The sequence below is a fragment of the Talaromyces proteolyticus genome (assembly GCF_021365285.1).
Source record: "Talaromyces proteolyticus strain PMI_201 chromosome Unknown BGW36scaffold_4, whole genome shotgun sequence".
Lineage (NCBI taxonomy): Eukaryota > Fungi > Ascomycota > Eurotiomycetes > Eurotiales > Trichocomaceae > Talaromyces > Talaromyces proteolyticus.
Window position 1 is genome coordinate 1,598,052 of NW_025764280.1, and position 16,553 is coordinate 1,614,604.

General features: G+C 49.4%; 6 protein-coding genes across 6 annotated transcripts; 2 read left to right on the forward strand and 4 right to left on the reverse strand.

The window, feature by feature from the left end:
* Window positions 1-441: 441 nt before the first annotated feature.
* BGW36DRAFT_293137 (uncharacterized protein) lies at window positions 442-1,443 on the reverse strand (the record flags this gene model as incomplete). Its single annotated transcript, XM_046210969.1, has 1 exon — window positions 442-1,443. One exon carries the CDS (start codon window positions 1,441-1,443, stop codon window positions 442-444), a length of 1,002 nt encoding a protein of 333 aa, XP_046074363.1.
* Window positions 1,444-2,968: 1,525 nt separating this feature from the next.
* On the reverse strand, window positions 2,969-5,692 carry BGW36DRAFT_447430 (docking domain of Afi1 for Arf3 in vesicle trafficking-domain-containing protein; the record flags this gene model as incomplete). Its single annotated transcript, XM_046221722.1, has 3 exons — window positions 2,969-4,855; window positions 4,906-4,972; window positions 5,016-5,692. The coding sequence occupies 3 exons, from the start codon at window positions 5,690-5,692 to the stop codon at window positions 3,164-3,166; spliced, it is 2,436 nt and encodes an 811-aa protein (XP_046074364.1). The 3' UTR covers window positions 2,969-3,163.
* Window positions 5,693-6,248: 556 nt separating this feature from the next.
* Window positions 6,249-7,588, forward strand: BGW36DRAFT_459801 (putative calmodulin). The gene is made up of 3 exons (XM_046222065.1): window positions 6,249-6,359; window positions 6,420-6,967; window positions 7,033-7,588. Exons 2-3 carry the CDS (start codon window positions 6,490-6,492, stop codon window positions 7,461-7,463), a joined length of 909 nt encoding a protein of 302 aa, XP_046074365.1. The 5' UTR covers window positions 6,249-6,359; window positions 6,420-6,489; the 3' UTR covers window positions 7,464-7,588.
* Window positions 7,589-7,880: 292 nt separating this feature from the next.
* On the forward strand, window positions 7,881-9,363 carry BGW36DRAFT_425473 (putative mitotic check point protein; the record flags this gene model as incomplete). Its single annotated transcript, XM_046220116.1, has 3 exons — window positions 7,881-8,375; window positions 8,433-9,187; window positions 9,240-9,363. The coding sequence occupies 3 exons, from the start codon at window positions 7,881-7,883 to the stop codon at window positions 9,361-9,363; spliced, it is 1,374 nt and encodes a 457-aa protein (XP_046074366.1).
* A 217-nt stretch (window positions 9,364-9,580) lies between these two features.
* On the reverse strand, window positions 9,581-11,374 carry BGW36DRAFT_425474 (uncharacterized protein; the record flags this gene model as incomplete). Its single annotated transcript, XM_046220117.1, has 1 exon — window positions 9,581-11,374. The coding sequence occupies one exon, from the start codon at window positions 11,372-11,374 to the stop codon at window positions 9,581-9,583; it is 1,794 nt and encodes a 597-aa protein (XP_046074367.1).
* Window positions 11,375-11,495: 121 nt separating this feature from the next.
* On the reverse strand, window positions 11,496-15,268 carry BGW36DRAFT_374661 (uncharacterized protein). Its single transcript, XM_046215695.1, has 4 exons — window positions 12,437-15,268; window positions 12,113-12,387; window positions 11,944-12,060; window positions 11,496-11,892 (listed from the first exon to the last, which is right to left on the reverse strand). The coding sequence occupies exons 1-4, from the start codon at window positions 14,958-14,960 to the stop codon at window positions 11,884-11,886; spliced, it is 2,925 nt and encodes a 974-aa protein (XP_046074368.1). The 5' UTR covers window positions 14,961-15,268; the 3' UTR covers window positions 11,496-11,883.
* Window positions 15,269-16,553: the final 1,285 nt, after the last annotated feature.

Sequence of the window (16,553 nt, forward strand, 5' to 3'; positions counted from 1 at the left end):
TCAGACGATCTGGCTGAAGCAGGCAGGAGCAGGCCGGAGTCCGCGGGTACCGAAGGTGGAACACCACGGCAGCTCCTGATTCGCTAGCAGCTAACTAACTGATGCGATAATTTGTATATAAATAGTTGAATACAATATATACGAAAATACAATAGATACGATATTATGGTAGTATATATATAGTATATACATTACGAGGCCTTAAACCGAACATAAATACGGCCATCGCTTGCTGTCATTCCATGATACATGCATGGCCGTGAGTCTGGAAGACTGTAGGCAAGGTAGGAAAACGCCGAAATCGCTGAGAGCAGTGAGCAAAAATGTTACAAAATTCTGTATGATGCCAGAAATAAAAAAGGTAGACATAAAGGACAGGATGTCATGAGCTGAGGCAGTAGGAAACAATCTATAGGTTGAATGAGATTGCATAGGGAACGCTCATAATGATGCTAGAAGCACTCCTGAGAAAGAAACCAGGCAAGCAATAGCCGCCGATGACGAGATACTCCTTCGCTGGGAGTTTGCCAAGGAGGTGGATGCTTGGCTGCCTACATTGACGGTCGCATTTACGAAGTAGGGCCCGCAGTCGACGTTGATGATTTGAGCAGCAGGAATATATGTGTCGACCAAAGGGTTCCCCTTGTGCACCGCCGACTCCTGGAATACTTGCATCGTTGCTTGCGTGCATTTATTGCAGGTTGGTTGGCTGCCACCTGGGAGGGAATTGCCCAGCGGGAGGAGGTAGAGGTAGTAGTTGGATACGTTGGAGCTATTTGTGGCGGCTTCCGTGAAGCAAAACTCCTCGGTCGATGGATCCTTGAGACATGCAGCGGTAGCAATGGGTTGGTAGGATACCAAACTGTCGTATGCCTGTGTGACGGTGGGATTTCCCAACTGGTAGTCGGCACCACAGTTGTCGTTGTTGATGAGCTTGGAAGCTAGGCCGGTCATAAACGTGGAGCACGAGGTAATATTGGCCGAGCATGAGGTACCAAGGACGCCATCGAGAGTGGTCGCCGAGCTCATCATCTTGAAAAATGAATTCGAGTTTTGAAGAAGAGGAGAAATCGCGTGGCATGATTGATATGCGGTATCGTTGAGGAAGGTTTCGAAGAAGTTGGGGCAACTGGAGGATGTGAAATTGTTCCCAAGAGTGTCAAAGGCTGTGGGAAACGAGTTGGATCGTCTGGATAATGTTGATGATGGTGTTGCTATCCCGGCATCCTCCACGGAGGGCGTGATCGGCACACGAGCGACGATCGGGTCCGCCTCAGCATCGAACTGATCTGCATTGCTCGGATCGGAAGATTCTATCGACTCTGGATTCTGAATAGGTGAACCGTAGCCACTGTTTATTAGGAATAAGATTAATGTCAGATGCAATATGGCACCGACGAGCGCGCCTCTGACCCGGGTAGGTAATATGTCGAGAGGCGCCATGGCGGCATAAAAAGGACAACGCAAAGGACCAGAGCGGTGGTCGTTTGATGTATATTAGATTAGTGAATGTGCAATCAGCAGGCGAGGAATATCGCCGTTAACGAGTGTGGGTCGTCAAAGACGAGTGAGCGAGTGTAATAATGAGAGTGGTTGTCGGCTGGGCATGACTTTGTCAACCAAGCACCGCATCCATCGATCGATCAAAGAGCATCTAAAGCGACGCGCTGGAGTCGTGGTTGTAATGGATGATGGCCTTTGTGTGCGTTGCCGACTGAAAGGACTCTCATTGCCTCGATGATCCGATGCTGGGACGAAGATGGGCGTCGAGAATCTTGGCTGCACGCAGCTAAGCGAGGATTGAAACAGCGTGTGTCGGCGGCGACCTTATCCTTGCTTTGCTGTGCTTGCTTTCACTGTTGCTGGAATCCCGGGGTCGTCTCCTCAACCACGCGCGCCGGTCAGGTCAGTTGCTGAAGCCAAAGCCAGAGCCAGGCACAGACACAGGTACGTGCCGGGGCATTCTTATACGACACGAAGCCAACATGGTGGCTTGGCTTAGCCCGGTGACAACATGAGAGGGGAAACGTCCGTGGATGCAGCGGCGCGCGGTCTAGGCCAGGCACATCCGGCTTTCTGCGACTAACCGAGTACTAAAAGGCTGCTAAGAGCGTCGCCTAGGCTGCTCCGGGCTTAAGGCACTCCACCAGCGAGCGGACAAAGAAGGCGAGAACGAGAAAGTCTTAGAAAAGGCTCTGCGTTCCGAGGGGAATGCACTGATGCAGCAAGGGTTGCAGGGCTAAAAAGCCGCGCGTGCCCGGAAGAGACTAGGATATCATCTCAGAGATAGGCCCGAGTGGGCTTGACTTCGTTCAGGAACAGGATGCTGTGCACCATCGCAGTCACAATCACAATCACAGCCATGTGGGCAGTACACCCGTACCTGAAACCAGTACAGCGGTCGCATGGGAGGTAAGCTATTTTTTTCTAATTATTCTTGTTGTTTAATATTAGCACTCCTTTTGAGTTCAACGGTCCGACTCCTGAGTGAGTTAGCCTTGCTGTCTTAGTGAGACGGAGAAAATTAAAGAAAACTAGCGTTGAATTGATACCTAAGATCAGTATCTGTATACGTAAAACTGGGCCAAACAGTTCATACCAGGTTCGTACCAGCCTGGCCAAGGAGCGCCACGGCAGCTGCAAGTCTGGTTTTCTATCACAGGCAATAATATTAATAGTCATGTTTATTGATTATTATCTAATATGCTGAACAGAGATAATACCTTACAACAGGGTACGGTGCACGCACTATACTCAAGCTATCAGCCCCTGAACGGCCCACGTCCCACCGTTTTCTATCGACTACCGACTTTCGGCCGGGCTGGATCATGCAGCACAAATAGAAACCCGGTATGCATTAATTGATATGTATATTCAAATAACATATATCTTATTTTCTATTCCATTGGATATCAATTGATCGGCAAGGGTTACATATGCCAGCCGCCTACCACAGTGACTGACTACTACTACATCAGTGATTTAAGACATCCGGAAGATAGTTGAAAGCAAGAGAGCTCGGTGGTATATTCCTCAAATCTGTGTGTCAGAGAAGATAACAAGAAATGACGTATGTATGGGAAGAAAGAAACGCTCCAGTTGCATGAAAATAGACAGCAGAAGAATGCACCAGCATCAGCTCTAATTATAGTTAGCGTGTTGTTCAGCTCCTTCGATTGGCGTTGGTATCCCCCATTGCGATACCCACTAAGCTCTGTTGTTGCTGAAGTGGAGCTCCGAAAGGATCTCCTTGGCTGGCCGTAGACAGTGCTGGGCTGGCGAGCGCATCGCGATCTCGTCGGACGCGCATGTAGGCAAGTTTGGTGAATCGTCCGACCGAAGTCCAGAAATGTCGCCCAGCTTCATGGTTAGAGATGCGGTCTAGGAGGTCTGCAGTAGCCTCCCGAACGGCTGGATCCTGGTGCAACAGTCCGAGGCTGACGTAGAACAGCCCAGCCTGGCTCTCCGGTGTGACCGTGAGCAATTGGCAGATACCAGCATAGTCTCGTATTGCGTGCGATAAAGCAAGATAAATGATGCCCGCATCCTCAGACGAAAGCTTCAACGAACGCAGTCGGTCATGGTGGTGCTGTAGATCCATCGATTTAACAGGACCAATCGCATTGTATGACGTCGCAACATCTTGAATAAATCCATAATAAGACCGGGTATTACGCCAGCCTTCAATTCGAGAAACGGACGCGGCCAGCTCTCGGATTTTGCTCGCCTCGTCCGACCACACGTAGCCATGACCGCGAAGTGATGCCGGGTCCGTAGGGTCTGCTTTCGTGCCACTCGGGCTGTAAGTGGCATCCTCTCCTGGTCCCATAATGTATAGAGCGGATGCACCATAAACGCTTTCCTCAAACGCGGCGGCGACTCTAGTAAATTTGAGGATATAAGCCCGCCATTTGGCACGAATCACCCCCTCTCCATATCGCTGACTGATGCTTTGAAGAATATCATTCATGAAAGCCACATCACCGGTTGGGTCAACAGACCCCCCTCCCTGTCCAGACGAGCTTCCACCGTTCTGCTGTTCAAAGAACCTCGATCCTTCTGTGATTGGTGCCTGCTCAATCCGGCTGCTGATCTTCATTCGACCTGTTGGGAGGTCACAAAGTAAATCCCACCATTCTGGATGATTGGCAAAGGTCGGGTTTGTAACCCCGGCGACGAACCCAGGCACTTTAAGAAGATCATCAATCTTCGTGAGATCTGTGTATGGGAACGCATGGCGAGTGAAGCCCCGAAGAATGCCCCCAGACGCCAAAGCACACGCTGCAAGAACCGCTTCCGCAACTTCCCCGGACGGGCGGTTATGTCCAAGGAAGACCACTCGTTTCTGAGTTAGCAAAGCATTGATCAACACAATGATCGGGTGCGTATATGCACCATTAGTGGTGAGATGGGAATGAAGGGCAAACGGTTGAGGCGTAGCCGAGTGCGGAGCTGCAAAGATCTGAATCAATTTGACCAGTGAAAAGTCTCCCACCGTCTCTGGCCAAATGACGGTTGGGACCTTGACGGGGATCGGTATCTCGTTATAGACTACCTTGGATTCGTACTCATGCGTGTCTCGTGGGAGGGCGTAACGTGTCTTGGACGACGAATCGGGCGAAGACGGCTCTGATATTCGCTCAGATTCGTCATCTGCAATTCGTTGCTCAATCATGCGCTCGAATTTCTCAATAAACATGTCTTTCGAATCACTGGCCTGCAGGATAGTTCGCTCCAGTAAAGAGAACCGGGGTAAAAGTGAAAGATCCATGGCATTCACAGCGTCATATAGACTGGCAAGAGTTTCCGGATAGGGTGATTTGAAATACTCTTCTAAGGCTAGCAAAAGTAATGGCTAGTGCCTGTCAGCACTGCATCTCAGACTCCATCCAGAATATCACTTACTTTATATATATGAAGAAATGAATGGCGGGTACAGATGGCCATGGCTTTCACAACGGCGCCACTAGTTCTGGTCAGTCACTGGCAGAAATATCATGCTTCAAGGGACAAACCGGCGAACTGTATTGTCTTGCTTCGTATTGACCAAATTCAACACGTACATAAGAGGCGGGCCTTCGCCGCTTCCGTCGTCATCATCGTCGTCGTCGTCTGTATCATAATCACTGCCTTCTTCTCCATCATTCTGCTCATTGGGGTCATGGCCTTGGCCTTCATAAGAGTCCATCTTTCCTTTATTCTTTCGCCTTTTCTTTGATTTTTTGCCTCCTTCTTCATCATCTTCGTCGTCTGAGCCCGTATCCTTGTGTAGGAAGAATATTGTCCAATCTTGACTCCGAACGTGAGTTTGATCGGGAAGCATCAGCTCCGCAAGCATACTCTCATCCCCACTAATGGGAGCGGGGTACTGGTGCTCCATAATCGGACCGCGGTCGATGTGGAAGGAGGCTACTAGAATATATTCAACATGGCGTTCGGGCGAGTCTAGTGGATACTGGGACTTGAAGCGCCGTGATTTCCCAGTTTTAAGAACATCCGGATGCTCTACTGATGGACGACGACGAGTGGGCTTTGCATTGCTTGGAGAGCGTCTCACGAACGAGGCTGCCGGCGAAAGGCGAGGCAACCCATTCGAGCTGAGCTGGGAGGATGATGGAAAAGAGGCTAGGTTTGGAAACTTCTCTGTCTGAGAGTCGCCAGTCGGCGTTCGAACGGGAAGAGGATTCGCCATGGCATGTAATACTCGTATAAAATCTGTTCAATCAGAAAGTCATGCTCCTAGTTCTGCTGGATCTGCTGGTTCGGTCTTGCACAGCTTCAGTCTGTGTTAAAGATATGCATGTCAGCGCACTGTTGTCAGTTGACAGTAGAGGTATAAAATCAGGGCCATGAGGGGGGCCAACTAGGGTGCAGAAAGTTGAGACACTAGGGTGCAAAAGTTGAGACGTCAGTTGACGTACAGGTAGAATTAACTGATGACCGGTGGAGATGTTTAGCGATAGTACGTAGCAACAGCCAGGCTCGGCCAAGCGCCACCAGGACTGGTCACATATGATGGGCAGCCATGGAAGCAATTGAAATTCGGTCACGTATGGGAGAGAGAAGAGCGTGAGCCATGGAAAAGAGGCAAAGAGGCAGGAAGCGCTTGCTCTTCCCCCCTGCCAGGTGGAGTCTCGGCTTAACCCTAAAAGCTGCCCCACCCGCCTGCATTGGCCAATCAGCGCCGATCCCACGCATGGCAACCACTTTGTTTACGTCCTACGCCTATTGACTAATTAACTATCTATCTCTTGCATATGCTCTACTTCATATTCACCCTCCAGACCTGTTCTTGTGCTGCTTCACGGCTATCACATCCGCACCGCCTTCCTATGCCCCCCTCATGAGAAAGTGAATGTGTACGTGCTTGTCCCGTCTCGCCGCTTGACGCGCCCGCAAACTGCTAACCATACTGGCAGACACATAGCAACCATTGTGGGATGATATCCAAGCTTACGTGAAAGGTGACTGCATACTCACACAACAAAGATGAACTCGAACGCACCGTACAAACCATCTCCTCTGTCCTTCAATTCACCTCGAGCCTCTCCCTTCCGGCGGCCATCATCACCAGGTTCGCCGACGACCGCCATCCGCACAAACACACCAACCAGCTCTCCAGGCAGAGGCCATACGCCCGCCCAATCGCCAAGCAAGCTCAACCAGTCCTACACCGTAGGCGACAGTGAGGAGGCAGTGACCGAAGATGACCAGCCAGCGTTGACCCCCAAATCTCCACGATTCCGTGAATCACCGTCATCGCCTACGAAGAACGGCAGCGGGCGAGGGAGTTTCTCGTCGTTGAAAGCCTCCCAATTGTCACGCCCAATTTCAGCCGATACTGACACTTTGTCCAAACTCCCCCCGGCGCAACTAAGGGATATGAGGGAGGCGTTTCAGGTACTTGACCGGGACAACGACGGCAATGTCAATCGCGATGATGTGGCTGATGTTCTCTCAAACTTGGGTATGCTTTACTAATCTGCTAGCATTGCTTAAGGTGTCTCTTACTAATGCTGGTTGATGGAACAGGCCAGGACCCTTCATCTTCGGCGACTGCGCAATATTTCCCTCCCGGAGCGGGACAGACAATGAACCTGCCAACATTTCTTAACACTCTTTCCACATTGATGGCGCCGCTATCTTCTCGAAAAGAGCTTCTGAATGCGTTTTCTGCCTTTGATGATGACGATAGCGGGCAAGTGGACATTGCGGAACTACGCGACGCTCTTTTGCACACCAGCCCAGAGGCCGGAGAAAACCCTCTCAGTGAAAGAGAAGTGGATGAGGTGCTCAGTGGGTTTACAGGGAGGAGAGCCTTCGCTGGTCGAGGCAAGTCTGCGGGGTTGGGTGGAATCAAGCGAGGCGAAGTCTTTCAATACCCAGAATTTGTTGGCAGCGTCATGGGTGGCTCAGAAAGTGGTGCTGGGTCTGGAAACAGGGTAGAAACCCCTCAAGCCTAGAAAGACGCTGAGAGAAGCGAGGTGCATGACGGGATGGGTTTGGAGTTTGGGATAATTTCAGGTGTTGGTGTAGTATAATGTATCTATTTCCAATTTTTTAGCCTCAACGTTTGGAATAATTGAAACTCCAATCTCTAGATATATTGTAGACCGTTGAAAATAATAGAATTATAGATATAGAAGAGAACTAGATGGCGGCTGTCATTGGTGACGGAAGTATCACCGCCCAGCCTCACGGATTAATTAACGCGTCTTTTTCCATAGCGGATCAGCTCGCGTGCACCCCGCATTGTCTTCCCCCAAAGAAAGCTCCGATTGATTTTCACCTGGAAATCCGATCATGATCAATCAACCCTTTCCCACATAGTCACGGCCACACACACAAATCGCATACAGTCAGACGCTGTTGTTGGCATCATGACTTCTTCACGCCCCTCGATTGTGAACACCAGCCTCTCGACATTCGCACCGCCCCCAGCCTCGCCGCAGTCGCCCAGAAAACTTCGCAAATTCCAATCGCATCAGACTCTGACGTCGACCTCATTTTCAACTTTCGGGCAGCCTCCGGCGACACAGGGAGTCCCCGCCCGCCAGCGCGGTGCACTTGCCAATGCCGCTCCACACGACACACCATCCGATGCTCAGCTCGATTCGGCTGGGCGACATCATAGCCGTCAGCGAGCCAGATCGAATAGCGATACTGGCTCCAGCTTGGCAACTCCATTGGTGACAGCACCTCCAAAGGCAAGGCGACCGGCCAGGAAGACCGGCTCTTCGGGGTATTTCTTGAAGCGATCGGGCCTCGAAACATTCCTGCGTGATGGGCCGGCAGATGGCAAGCTTCTCGAAACACTGCAGGAACTGAGGTTGATGGTGTTGTCAAATAAAGTGGATGCTGATTCTGATGGCATGGTATGGATTCTTAGAAGCGCCCAAATTCTGGATAACTGCTGATGATCTCCGATCTAGTCTACCCATCGAATATATCTGTGGTTGGTGCTTTTTGCCATTCCTCCATTACCAACAGACGAATACCTCAATCTCGTGCATCGAGGGCGATCTCCAGTATATACAAAAATCAGAAATGATACTTTTCGGACACTAGCCACGGATCCTCTATTTAAACGGCGGGTCACCGAGGCAAGTCTGATACGATTGCTGAATGCGGTTGCATGGAAGCTACACGACACGCAGAATGCCAAACCACGCTCGCGACCGTCTTCAAGAAGGAAAGAGTTACTGGAACTTGCCATCGACAGTCCACCAACCATCGCCGAAGAACCCGAGGGAGATCCAGGGAGGGAAATGAGTGGTGCAATAGGCAAAGGGGCTATCTATGTCCAGGGCATGAACGTCCTTTGCGCCCCCTTTCTCTACGCAGCTCGCAGTGAAGTAGAAGCCTTTACTCTCTTTCATTACTTTGTGACCAAAGAATGCCCCGGTTATGTTCGAGGTGCAATGGACGGGGTGCACAAGGGTCTGCGATTGGTTGATCGTTGTCTAGAAATCGTCGACCCCAAGCTTGCCAGCTATCTATTTTCAAAGGGAATGCAAGCCGAATTGTATGCATTTCCATCTGTCCTTACCCTGTGCGCCTGCACTCCGCCTCTACCGGAAGTTCTTCATCTATGGGATTTCCTATTTGCGTACGGTCCACATCTAAACATTCTCTGCATCGTGGCACAACTCAATTGCATGCGAGATGCCATCATGCAAAGTGATAGGTACGACCACCAATATATTTCTTCCATTAAGAATTTTTCTAATTATTTCTAGTCCGAATAAACTGTTGCGCTCGTTCCCGCCTCTCGAAGCAGACAAAATCATCAGCCTTACAGTGTCCTTCATACAGAAAATCCCTGATGATCTTTACGGCGACCTCGTTGATCACGCCAAATAAATGCATTGACCGCATTCATCCTTGCAAGCGCCATGCTCAGTTGTATATTATTGATTCATTTTTATTGTATCTTATACCTTATTGTCCTGCCGAGCTAGCCTGTGCGTGCAATGAGGCTGATATTTTATTTAACGACTTTATGTTGATGCCAATTATAGACATCTATTATCGATGATAGATCATTTTTTACCTTCTGGGTATCTGTCTACATGCCCAATCAAGACGCCTCCCATTTACATCTTGCACACTGACACAGTCCTCCTAGCGCACCCTGAGCCCATTCCCTCCTCTGCCTAACATCCAGCGCAATATCACAATAGTGATTCAAAATCTCTTCATCTTTACGAATAATGGCCGGAGAGGGGTGCCTCGTCCCATCATCATCACCATCATCACTACTGTGGTTTCTCGTCCTCCTCCAAACAGCCTTCTCCTCATCCCTCCGAACCATAAACGTAATCTCCCCACCCCATTCCCAACGCACATTCGGATCACAGGAATGATTCGCCAAGCACCACAACGGATGCACAGCACACACCTCCGGTCCCCCATCCCACGTTGACAAACGCCCAGACGCGGTGCCTCTGAACTTCGCATATAGCGTGTTCAAAATCCACGTGTCGTATCTGTCCAGTGTAGTAAATGGATCAAGCCCCATTTCCTCAACGAAGCGCATAGGCTGGAGGATATTGAGTTGGAAGGAGAACGGGAGCGATGATGATGATGATGAGACAGAAGGGTCTTTTGCCTGCTCGTTGCTGTCGTCGGGGTTATACTCATGGAAATCACCCCATATATACTTCACCTCTGGTAAATCCAACGGATGTAGATCCTGTGTGGCAGCCATGGCGAGTGCTCGACCGAGGAGCAGGAAGTACAGGTAATCCGCCTTATCCTTCGGATCGGCCACATCCTTGCCAAGCGACTGCAGACCTTCCTGGCCACAGATAGCAGAATGGTAAACAGCCTGCGCCTGATCGTGGCAGGCCTGGCTGCAGAATATAGTATCGTCGCATTCCTGGCACGCGACTGCAGCCTGTTCAGCACTTTCCGAACCAGTCTGCAGCTCCGGCAGTGGCCCGTTGCAGGCATCACATAGATCGTCGTGTAGTCTGTTTGTTGCGGTCAGGAGCGATGATTCGCGTAGGATGGTTTCTCCTGGTAACAGATCCCGTTTTGCGAAGAGACCGAGTTGGATTATTGACGTTTCGTTTGCTCTTTCGTTGTTTTCTTCTTGGGCAGAGTTCTTTGGCTCGTGGAGGACAGGCAGAGAGACGGCTCTAACTTCGCAGTCAGGGGCTACGCTCTCTAATCGCTTGTTGAGCAGTGAAAGTGTCTCAGGGGCGTTACGATCTGGCTCATGCTGGTTCCATGGGTAGAGGATTCGGCGGGCATAACCCTGTCCAGGAAGGGAGGCCGGGTCTAAGTCTTTCTCTTCCTTGTCTTTTCCCACCGCTTTTCTTTGGTGCTGCTTTATTTCATTGACAACTTCTCCGTCGAGTCGTGAAATAACTTGATCGTATCGTTGTGAAGATGTCTCTTTGTCCAAGGATTGAAGATGCTCCACCGCCCTAGTCAGGAAATCGTGTGCATCACGCAGACACCCACAGCGAGTAAGACTCTGCACGAGCAGGAAATAGACATCTGCAATAGTCTCATCATACTCGTTGCGCGAAATATCGACAAGGTCATCATCATCATCATCCACATCTTCATCATTATCATTAGGTTCAAGACCATCTGCAGTCTCCCGCTTGCTCTGTCGGGACGATGATAACCTGCGTCGCGCAACATACTCAGCGCAATCAGGGTCAACAACGCCTTCCAAAAGCGTCAAAGCGCGATATGCATCTGCAGCAGCGAGGTCGTAAAAACCTAACTGCGCATAAACCTTCCCTCGATCCAGATATACATGAGGGTTGTGGGGGTCAGAATTATTGTATATCGAATGCGACTTTTCGCGGACAGAATCGACTAACTCTGTATATCGGGGGTTGACCTGCGAAGCCATGACTTTATTCTCAATTCATAATTGAGGTGAATATATAGATAGATAGGGAATTAATGTGGATGTTGAGTGGAAGTGCCATGGAGGGGTTGCGGAGAAATTTTCTATATCAAATGAAAGAGAGCTTGTGATTGGTTGGAATTTCTCAATATAGAGCTGTACAGCAACCTAATAGGAAGCACATATTCCCCAAAGGAACATTGAAGGAGACCAGGTATTATTCTCTATAGATATTGAAACTAGGTGCTCCTTCGCTCACTCAAAATAAATTATATATGCACGTTTTGCAATTTGATACTATCACTTTCCCAAATATGTTAATCCTAGTTTCCAGCCTGCCTCGGTAGAAGTCCACAATAAATCCGTTATTCACGCATGCCATGCTTTGTTTAGTAGGATCAGTTAGATCAATGCAAATAATTAATTATCCTGATAATATAGGACAGATTCCAGCGTTGCCGGCCATAACAACCAAAAACCGAGTGGCTTGATTCAGATCGGTAGGACTGAGCTCACATAATCTATTCGAGCTATATTAGTCAATGTTCTTGTTCAGATGACGTTTAACTCACAGTGCAGTTTTCGTCGAGCACTATAGTAGTACCTTCGCCGGTGTCCACGGGGGGATTTGTGCCTCCCGTCGTATGTCGTTGTCGTAGCGATTGAGCGAGGCGAGTCAACATGCTTCTCTGTTCGAATGTTTAGTATAGATAAAATATCAACTAGATTGACTACACTTACCGTTATGTAAGCATCACTCATGCCGCCCTGTCGATCTACATCATTCTGGCTCATTATTTGGTAACTATCTTTTAATCTCTTGCAGCTACGCAAGCCAAAAACCTGCGAGCCACCTGCACTATTACGTGGGCGACTTCCGAACATATTAGCTGGGTTGTCCGGGTTCAAAATGTTGATACCGTAGCGTGCATCAGACTGCAAACGTCTGTCAGGTGAGAAGATTTTGATGGTGTTGTCTATTCCGGATACAGCGAGGGTCGGTTCATAGGGGTGACCTGGACAGTTAGCTCTTGCACCATTAGACCTGAAGGAGACAAGACGAACCTTGTACAACGTTGACAACTTCACTGTCACCCTCAAGAATATTGACCAATTTGGCAGTTTTCCGGTCCCAGATGAAAACATGCCCTGAATCACTCCCACTGACCACATACTCATCATCCATTCCATAATAATTGATATCCTTTACAGTCTTGATGTTGCAATGTCCACGGTAAATATTTTCATGGGTGCCGCATGGAACGTTAATATTGACGCCTTCTCGAAATCGGCTGGTTGGAAAGCTACCGCGTCTGAAAAAGTATTCATCTTCCTCACCCTCTTCATCATCGTCATCATTTTCTTCACTATCGTGATCGTCGTCATCGTTATCACTCTCGCTAGAGTTGTTGCCATCCATTTCAATATCTTCAATCCCATGTAAGGAGATATTCGAATGTCCGTCGAAAAACATTGCGTTCGCCGTTTCGGAGCCGTCTAGATTTGCCCTCCGTCGGTTGGAGACTAGACGGACTTCCTCGACCACATCCTCGTCCTCTTCCGGATCAATATCCTCTTGCATACGCTCGCGTTGGTCATCCTCATCGTCGTCCTCTTCTACAACCGCTCTCAAACCGCCAAATGCACGGTTGACAAATTCGAAGTTGATGCCTTCACCTACACTCATGAGCAAGCCTCGGCCAACCCGAAGACCCCAAAACTTCTTGGCAGCATTTCCATTCAAAGCACGTACAACACGTTCCGAAAATTCATTCTCTTCGTCCCAAGCAGCTGCACCATCTAAATCTTCTAAAGATAGCTGGACCGCTTTTTCAAAAGCAGTGACAGCGTCCTGTTGTGTCAGGAATAGGATACGTGCTTCATCATGCTCAAACCGAGAAGCATCAACGTCCACAATAGGAGAAGATCCAGCTAGATCTTGAAGGTAAGGGATGAGATGATCCTCGATTGAGCGGTCATCTCCATGCTCAGGGATCGGGAATCGCTTTCGATTTCGCGGCGAGTTGTTGCCCAATTTGAATCCTTCCACAAGAGCATCGCGGCCTCCGCCAAGCCAAAGAAGGACGGCTTTGAGAAAATCATAACCAAACTGAGACTCTGTGTCAATCATTCCATCCTCCGATGGCGCAGGAACGATGGTTGAAAACAAGTCTGTCTGTACATTTTCAGGTTCATCACCATAACCCTCAATTTGGCCTCCCAAGAAAGTAGCCAAAGTTCCTGATGCTTGAACGAATCTTCGAGTCGACTCCCGATTTCGTCTAAGAGTCTGTTGTAGAATGACATCATCCGTCGTAGGGTTCATGGGATATCTCCACGATCTTTGAATCTTATCCATCGGAACGAGACAGTCGCAAGCGTGCCCCAGTGCCGAAGTAAAGGAAGGTTCATACGACGCTATATCGTAATGCCGCTCTGATTGGGTGGTTTCACGAATTGATCCCTCAATAGAAAATAGCGCTTTTCGTAATTTAACCAGCCCCTTGGCGATTTCATGGCTAAGTTTTTGAGCTTCGTTGAGGACAGAAGTGCGTGCTCGTTCAATGGCTTCCTCTGGGGCATTAGAAAATGATTCGTTGCCCATTGAAATAGGAATGTTTTCGGAATCTCCATTGCCGTAACGGATATGAATGGATACTTCTGGGTCGTCCACACCGAGGTCCTCAGATCTCCTGCGAGACTGGTGTCTATTTGGGCTGTTGAGAGAAGTCGAGGAGGGGATATTCCCACGCTTACGTTTCCTCGTTCTAGACCTTATGTACGTGGCATCTTTCGTTTCAGTTTCCCGGGCATCGGGACTGCGGACCAGGTCAAAACTATAGATGTGGTCACCGGACCAGCTTACTACGATTTCGTTCGGACGAGCGTCACTGATTTTACACGCCGTAATATGGCCATTATCTTGGGCTTTCATTTTTCTCTGTCCACGTGGAGCGAATCTTCGGACACATCTTGTTGCGCTGCTCATAGCTTCGTCGCCGTGGCTGTTTTCTATGGGAGAAAAATCACCTGATTGGCCCTTCTCAGCAAGTAGATCGCGCCCCACCATGCGACGATCATGAAGGAAACAATGCAGATGTGCGCCTCCTAATGCAATGTAGTGTGGCTGGCTTGCAGAACAAGATATGGTATTCAAGTCGAGATGGTATCGTTTATATGATATCAAAGGGGGCGGGACATTGGTATCATTATGATGGATACCAGGTCGATAGGCCATAAAACCCTGGCCACCCTGAGGCGCCGGATAAGCTGAAGATGGCTGACGCAAATCCCATTGGCGCACTTCACCGTCCTCTGAGCACGTTAGAAATAGATAAGGAGATGACTCGGTTACGATTCTCTTGACACGGTCTGCATGAGAACGATAGACACGGGTATTGGTGTTGTGGGTTGTCAGATAGCGGACTCCAGTGAAAAAGTCAGTCAGGCGTCTAGTTCTGAGCGACGCAGCTCCATTCGTTGCAGCAGAAGTGCCGTTCTGATTCTGTAGAGAATATTCGACATCGAAAATGCGAACCTCAGAATCTCCTGCACAAGTGATGAGGGTCCGGTCATTTGAGTGGGGCATAAACTTGACGGAGAAGATATTGGCTTTGTGCCCGGTGAATATGGACGTGCTCAGCGAAAAGGGAGACGTCGATGATTCAGGCTGGTAGGAATAAATGTTCAAGTATGTATCATCAGAACCGGATGCTAGCAAGCGCCCTGATCGTGACCAACTGTGAACTGTCAGTATAATTCAATGGGCCATATTAGATGGAGATTGGGTCTGGTTGATGCTGGTATTGCAACGCAAGGCTTTTTTTTTTTCCCCCTTCGTTTGAAATCTCCAACAGAACTTCCAATCACGCACCTTAGAGCATTTACACAGCCAGTGTGTCCACCCAGCTCGTTGACAATGTCCAAATCATCCATCCACTCCGCGGCACTGTAAATGCCCTTAAGACTGGCCCTCTGGGAGCCATGCCCCAGCTCCCTCTGCAAAATGCGATCATACAACGACGGCATCATATATCCGGCGCCGGCGCTCTGGGGTAGTGGACAGAAATGGTATAGTTTCTAAGCAGCTCGGCACAGCAAGTGTCGAAGAACCATCCTTAATTTTATTTGCTCTTGTTAAACGCCGCCGCCCATTATTCTTCTTGTCGACCAGGCAAGCGTCGTCGGAGCCATCGACGAACAGGCGCTTTGTCGCAAAAAGAGAATAAGAAGGAACAGTAGCACCTGGGGGTTGGAGTAGTAATGAGCGTTCCACTGTTTGTCGTCGCGGTTGATGGCTAGTTACCAATAGAATTAATCGACAGGAGGATTAATTAATGCCGGCTGTCGGACTCCGGTTCCTCACGCTAGACAGCAAACACGAGGCAGAGGATGGTGTGCAGCTGCTAGTCGAGAGTCGTAGTTAGTTAGTGGAAGAGTATAGTGAGGTAAAAGCAACGGTAATAGTAATAGTAGTAGTAATCAAGCATGGCAGAGGCGGGCGGGATGCATCACGTGCTATCGCAAAAAGGAAGGAGTACTGGGACGGCTTTCTCCTGCGACTTCCACTTCACATCGCCCAGACTGGTACTAGTATACTAGTTACTTCTCTTCTCTCTTTTTAGTCGATGGCAGTAGGAACCTGTAAGTGACTTGATTGTCCTGTACCGGACGAGCCTAACAAATGACATCAGACGGTCCACTCGGCTAGAAGGCTAGAACGTCGCCTAGTGACCTTTGGGGTTGGATCTGCTGCCGAATTATTCCCGTTCTCGCCGTGAAACTTGCTTGCGAGCAGCCTGAACAGGTTCCAGCTTCCAGCAGCCTGCTAGCGATCGAGATCTCGACCACAGCTCGCCTCTTGTCCAACTTGTGCCCGACACACAATCAGGAAATTCGACCACGCTCCCGCCTCTCCACCGCGGCTGCAAATCAGACGATGAGAGCATTATTATCCAAACCTGACACGGCGCGAACCGTGGTGACATCAGATTAACAGTTGACTACGCCGTCAATAAGATAAATCAGCCCCCCACCAAACCCACTCCGGCTGAGGATCCTACCAGGACCGTTGTGCCGGCACCACCGCCGGTGCCGACTCTCGCGCATAGACAGGATTCCCATAGGCAAGCCATTATTACCTATCTGATAGGCTACTGGTTCGATTTGATGGTGCGCCGGA

Excerpts from the sequence above, each read along its gene's own strand:
- BGW36DRAFT_459801 (XM_046222065.1), top strand. The coding sequence starts at position 6,490 with ATGAACTCGAACGCACCGTACAAACCATCTCCTCTGTCCTTCAATTCA. Across the intron at positions 6,968-7,032 it reads TGATGTTCTCTCAAACTTGG|GCCAGGACCCTTCATCTTCG; the intron begins GTATGCTTTACT and ends TTGATGGAACAG.
- BGW36DRAFT_374661 (XM_046215695.1), bottom strand. The coding sequence starts at position 14,960 with ATGCCCCACTCAAATGACCGGACCCTCATCACTTGTGCAGGAGATTCT. Across the intron at positions 12,388-12,436 it reads AGTTGTCAACGTTGTACAAG|GTCACCCCTATGAACCGACC; the intron begins GTTCGTCTTGTC and ends CTAACTGTCCAG. Across the intron at positions 12,061-12,112 it reads TGAGTGATGCTTACATAACG|AGAAGCATGTTGACTCGCCT; the intron begins GTAAGTGTAGTC and ends ACATTCGAACAG.